The sequence below is a fragment of the Ictalurus punctatus genome, chromosome 24 (assembly GCF_001660625.3).
Source record: "Ictalurus punctatus breed USDA103 chromosome 24, Coco_2.0, whole genome shotgun sequence".
Taxonomy (NCBI): Eukaryota; Metazoa; Chordata; class Actinopteri; order Siluriformes; family Ictaluridae; genus Ictalurus; species Ictalurus punctatus.
Genome location: NC_030439.2, coordinates 21,665,343 through 21,672,842, shown reverse-complemented (window position 1 = coordinate 21,672,842; position 7,500 = coordinate 21,665,343). Strand labels below are relative to the sequence as shown.

Sequence of the window (7,500 nt, the reverse complement as noted above, 5' to 3'; positions counted from 1 at the left end):
ACACCACTGTTACACTACTGTACACCATTGTTACACTACTGTTACACCACTGTTACACTACTGTACACCACTGTACACCACTGTTACACTACTGTACACCACTGTTACACCACTGTTACACTACTGTACACTACTGTTACACTACTGTACACCACTGTTACACCACTGTACACTACTGTACACCACTGTACACCACTGTTACACTACTGTACACCACTGTTACACTACTGTACACCACTGTACACTACTCTACACCACTGTTACACCACTGTTACACTACTGTACACCACTGTTACACCACTGTTACACTACTGTACACTACTGTACACCACTGTTACACCACTGTTACACTACTGTACACCACTGTTACACCACTGTTACACTACTGTACACCACTGTTACACTACTGTACACTACTGTACACCACTGTTACACTACTGTACACCACTGTTACACTACTGTACACCACTGTACACCACTGTTACACTACTGTACACCACTGTACACTACTCTACACCACTGTTACACCACTGTTACACTACTGTACACCACTGTTACACTACTGTACACCACTGTACACTACTCTACACCACTGTTACACCACTGTTACACTACTGTACACCACTGTTACACTACTGTACACCACTGTTACACTACTGTACACCACTTTACACCACTGTTACACCACTGTTACACCACTTTACACCACTGTACACTACTCTACACCACTGTTATACCACTGTTACACTACTGTACACCACTGTTACACTACTGTACACCACTGTTACACCACTGTTACACTACTGTACACCACTGTTACACTACTGTACACCACTGTTACACTACTGTACACCACTGTTACACCACTGTTACACTACTGTACACCATTGTTACACTACTGTTACACTACTGTACACTACTGTTACACTACTGTACACCACTGTTACACCACTGTACACTACTGTACACCACTGTACACCACTGTTACACTACTGTACACCACTGTTACACTACTGTACACCACTGTACACTACTCTACACCACTGTTACACCACTGTTACACTACTGCACACCACTGTTACACCACTGTTACACTACTGTACACTACTGTACACCACTGTTACACTACTGTACACCACTGTTACACCACTGTTACACTACTGTACACCACTGTTACACTACTGTACACTACTGTACACCACTGTTACACTACTGTACACCACTGTTACACTACTGTTACACTACTGTACACCACTGTTACACTACTGTACACCACTGTACACCACTGTTACACTACTGTACACCACTGTTACACTACTGTTACACTACTGTACACCACTGTACACTACTGTTACACTACTGTACACCACTGTACACTACTGTTACACCACTGTTACACTACTGTTACACCACTGTTACACTACTGTTACACTACTGTACACCACTGTTACACTACTGTTACACCACTGTTACACTACTGTTACACCACTGTTACACCACTGTACACCACTGTTACACTACTGCACACCACTGTTTACTGTTACACTACTGTACACTACTGTACACTACTGTTACACTACTGTACACCACTGTTACACTACTGTTACACTACTGTACACCACTGTTACACTACTGTACACCACTGTACACCACTGTTACACTACTGTACACCACTGTTACACTACTGTACACCACTGTTACACTACTGTACACCACTGTACACTACTCTACACCACTGTTACACCACTGTTACACTACTGTACACCACTGTACACCACTGTTACACTACTGTACACCACTGTACACTACTCTACACCACTGTTACACCACTGTTACACTACTGTACACCACTGTTACACTACTGTACACCACTGTACACTACTCTACACCACTGTTACACCACTGTTACACTACTGTACACCACTGTTACACTACTGTACACTACTGCACACCACTGTTACACTACGGTTACACTACTGTACACCACTGTACACTACTGTTACACTACTGTTACACTACTGCACCACTGTTAAACTACTGTTACACTACTGTACACCACTGTTACACTACTGTACACCACTGTTACACTACTGTACACTACTGTACACCACTGTTACACTACTGTACACTACTGTACACCACTGTTACACTACTGTTACACTACTGTACACTACTGTACACTACTGTCACACCACTGTACACCACTGTTACACTACTGTTACACTACTGTACACTACTGTACACTACTGTCACACCACTGTACACCACTGTTACACTACTGTTACACCACTGTACACCACTGTTACACTACTGTTACACTACTGTACACTACTGTTACACTACTGTACACCACTGTACACCACTGTTACACTACTGTTACACCACTGTACACCACTGTACACCACTGTTACACTACTGTTACACCACTGTACACTACTGTACACCACTGATACACTACTGTACACCACTGATACACTACTGTACACCACTGTACACCACTGGTACAAATCTCATGTGTAAGTCGCTTTGGATAAAAGTGTCTGCTAAATGCATAAATGTCAAAAACAGGAAGATCAGATTAATATGGGCCAAAAACAACTTTAAAAAATTCGTACAGTTCTGGAACAACATCCTGTGGACAGATGAGATGAACATCAACTTGTAGCAGAATGATGGGAAGAGAAAAGTATGGAGAAGGAAGGACCTGCTCATGGTTCGACAGTGTGGGCGTGTACAGCTACCAGTGGAGCTGATTCTCTTGTATGTACTGATGATGTGACTGCTGGGAAAAGCAGCAGGATGAAATGTAAAGTGTACAGGGCCGTATTATCTGCTCACATTCAGGCACACTTCAAAACTCACTGGACGGAGCTTCAAAGAGCAGATGGACAATGACCTGAAGTGTACTTCAAAAGACATTGTTAAGGCAGAGAAGTGGAATGTTCTGCAGTGGGCAGGTCAATCACCTGAGCTGAATCCAACCAAGCTTTCTGAAGACACTCCAAGAACAAGCAGGAAGTGAAGAAAGCTGCAGGAAACATCTGGCAGAGCTTCACCAGGGAAGAAACCCAGCGTCTGCTGATGTCTATGGGTTCCAGACTTCAGGCAATTTTTTACTCCAAAAGATTTGCAACCAAATGTTTAAAATATCATTTATGATTGTTATGTAAAAGTCGTTATTTAATTTAAACTCCTACACGCTGTGCTAGAAAGCTAAAATAACAATAACTATGCTAATGTCCAAATATTCATGGACCTGGCCGTGCATGGTGGACCTGGGCAGACACACACATTCATGCTGCCTGCTGATGGGGTCATGTTTATACAAGATGACTTTTTGTGGGAAGTCTGAATGAGTGTTGAGTATGTGGCTGTAGGTGAGAGGATTAACGTCCTGAATCTCAGCGTGATGAACAGACTGCACTCACTCTCATCAGGATTGGGAGCGGCCAGTATGGCGCTGTGCTGTTTCTTCACCTGCTCCACGTCCTCCGACAGCTTCTCAATGCAGCCGCGAATCTCCTCCACCTGCGTACCGCAACATCAAATACACACACACACACACACACACACACACACATTTAAACACATGTTCATAAGCTATATCTGTGCTCTGTGTGTTAGTGTGTGTTGGTGAGTGTTGTTGGTGTGTGTTGGTGTGTGTTGTCTCTGGAACACACTATTATAGAAAACATTATTATTTTATTACTAATCTCAGCTGACCATACAACAACACACCATACAACAACACAACACACAACAGCACAGCATACAACAACGCACCATACAACAACACAACACAACATACAACAGCACACCATACAACACAACACACCATACAACAACACAACATACAACAGCACACCATACAAGAACACATCATACAACACAACACACCATACAACACAACACAACATACAACAGCACACCATACAACACAACACACCATACAACAACACAACATACAACAGCACACCATACAACAACACATCATACAACACAACACACCATACAACACAACACAACATACAACAGCACAATATACAACACAACACAACATACAACAGCACACCATACAACACACCATACAACAACACAACATACAACAGCACACCATACAACAACACACCACACCATACAACAACATACAACAACACAACACAACATACAACAGCACACCATACAACAACACAACATACAACAGCACACCATAAAACACAACATACAACACAACACACCATACAACAACACAACATAAAACACACCAGACAACACAACACACCATACAACAACACAATACACCATACAAAAATACACACAACAATTCAACACACTTCACAACAACCCAACAGAGTTTACAACAACTAAACACACAATAACCCAACACGCCGCACAAGTCAACGCACTGTACACAACTCAACATTAAAGTGTGATTAGTTTCAGTCCCTGATAATGAGTTATATGTTTAGATGTTATGTGCATGTGTAATGTGTAGCTTTGTAACTTTGTGTTTTACAACAACTCACCACACCGCACAACAGCTCAACACACTGTACAATAACTCAACACACCGCACAACATCACGTTTTGTTGTTGTATGGTGTGTCCCATTCTGTTGTTGCATGGTGTGTTGTGTTGCATGGTGTGTTGTGTTGTATGGTGTGTTGTTGTATGGTGTGTTGTGTTGTTGTATGCGACAACAACACAACACACTGTACAATAACTCAACACACCGCACAACATCCCAACACACTGCGCTACAACTCAACACAACATACAACAACCCAACACACTGCACAACAAGTCAACACACTGCACTACAACTCAACACAACATACAACAACCCAACACACTGCACAACAAGTCAACACACCGCAGAACAACGAAACACACTGCACAACAACGAAACACAGCTTACAACAACTAAACACACTGTGCAATTTAACACACCGCACAACAAGTCAATACTAAAGTGTGATTAGTTTCAGTCCCAGATATGAGTTTTATGTTTAGATGTTACGTGCATGTGTAATGTGTAGCTTTCTGTTTTTTATAACCTTTATACAATTTAAACAGTTTCAGACTGAAGGTTGGCACAGTGCCTCTGGGGTTGGGGGTTTGATTCCCGCCACCGCCCTGTGTGCATGGAGTTTGCATGTTCCCCCGTGCTTTGGGGGTTTGCTCCGGGTACACCGGTTTTCTCCCCCAGTCCAAAGACATACGCTCTAGGCTGAATGGCATTTCCAAATTGTCCTCCGCCTCGTGCCCCGACTTCCCTGGGATAGACTCAAGGCTACCCTGCAACCCTGTGCAGTATGGAAAATAGATGGACCTTCCCACTGAAAGTATATAGCAGTGTACACTATGTATAATGGTGTAATACACACACACATCCAGCAGGGGGTGCAGTGAGGTGACATGATGGAATCAAATAACACAACAAACACTGGTGATTTATTTTGACATGATCAACACAACACATATCAGTGAGCCACTGTCAAACACACACACACACACACACACACACACACACACACACACACACCTGTGTGGTGTCTCAGTCCTGTCTGTTCACTGTTTGTGCTGCATATGTTATAGCAATAGTGTCAAATTTCCCAAACACTACCACATTTAAATTCCCACAATACACTGGGAAAGGTTCACTGTCCAAATGATGTATACAGAATACCCATAATGCACTGTGGCGTATGTAGGGAAGAGAAGTAGGGCAGTATGGCATATTCCCTACAGACAGCAGCATAGGTGTCTAACATTTTCTCTTCCTGAAGTTATCTGAGACGTGTTTTTGTTTGTTTCCTTGTTTATTATTTATAATAAGTGTATTATTGATTATTTACCTGCTCGAAGAACTCATCCATAAAGTTTCCTCGGTCGATGTGAACAACTTCCTCATCATCATCGCTGTCCTTAGCCTGCAAACACACAAAAATCAACAGTTACACACTTATTACACCTACCCACACACACCCACCCACCCACCCACACACCCACCCACCCACCCACACACCCACCCACCCACCCACACACACACACACACACACACACACACACATTCATTAAACACACTTTTACTAGAAATAAAATCTATTAAGTAGCTTCACTATACAGTGCACATAAACACCATCATCAGCCCACTGTGGGCGTGTCCCATGGTGTTTACAGATGATCAGTGCTGTGTTACTGTTTTAGTATAGCCCCCCCAACATATAAACACACACTGTAGTGAACACTGCTCAGTAGTGCACAATACAGGAAGGGAAACTTGTTTACAACATGGCCGCTGAATGAAGGACATGAAATCACACGCTGCTGCTCTTCACATGTTGACCGGAAAAAATGGGCCACTGATACACAGATCACATGTAGAGAGACTGCATGAGTGTGATATAAATAACTCTGTGTGTGTGTGTGTGTGCTCACACATATGGCCGTGTGGGTAGAGAAGAAATGCTAGGCTATATCTATATCTATATCTATATATATATATATATATATATATATATATATATACATATATAATCTGAAAGCCCTCTTCCTATTTCTGTCTTTTCTAAGTGAGACAGATGGAAGTGTTGGGTGGTCAGCCGTCACGTTACAACCGTCATATTACAGCCGTCACACTACAGTCGTCACATTACAGCCGTCGCGTTACAGCCGTCGCGTTACAGCCGTCGCGTTACAGCCGTCACTTTACAGCCTTCACATTACAGAAGTCACTTTACAGCAGTCACTTTACAGCCGTCACATTACAGCAGTCACATTACAGCAGTCACATTACAGCAGTCGCTTTACAGCAGTCACATTACAGCCGTCACATTACAGCAGTCACATTACAGCCATCACATTACAGCAGTCACATTACAGCAGTCACATTACAACAGTCGCTTTACAGCAGTCGCGTTACAGCCGTCACTTTACAGCCGTCACTTTACAGCCGTCACATTACAGCAGTCACATTACAGCAGTCACATTACAGCAGTCACATTACAGCAGTCACTTTACAGCCGTCGCGTTACAGCCGTCGCGTTACAGCAGTCACTTTACAGCCGTCGCGTTACAGCAGTCACATTACAGCAGTCACATTACAGCCGTCACATTACAGCAGTCACTTTACAGCAGTCATTTTACAGCAGTCACATTACAGCCGTCACATTACAGCAGTCACTTTACAGCAGTCACTTTACAGCCGTCACATTACAGCAGTCACTTTACAGCAGTCACATTACAGCAGTCACTTTACAGCCGTCACATTACAGCAGTCACTTTACAGCAGTCACTTTACAGCAGTCACATTACAGCCGTCACATTACAGCCGTCACTTTACAGCCGTCACATTACAGCAGTCACTTTACAGCCGTCACATTACAGCAGTCACATTACAGCAGTCACTTTACAGCAGTCGCGTTACAGCAGTCACTTTACAGCCGTCGCGTTACAGCAGTCACTTTACAGCCGTCACATTACAGCAGTCACATTTCA

General features: G+C 43.1%; 1 protein-coding gene across 1 annotated transcript in view; it reads right to left on the bottom strand.

The window, feature by feature from the left end:
* stx1b (syntaxin 1B) overlaps nt 1–7,500 on the bottom strand; it is a 41,427-nt gene that overhangs the window by 13,408 nt on the left and 20,519 nt on the right. The window contains exons 2-3 of the mRNA XM_017454399.3: nt 5,859–5,933; nt 3,429–3,528 (exon numbers count right to left, since the gene is read on the bottom strand). Coding sequence (XP_017309888.1) covers nt 3,429–3,528; nt 5,859–5,933 — 175 coding nt within the window. The remainder of the gene's footprint in view (nt 1–3,428; nt 3,529–5,858; nt 5,934–7,500) is intronic.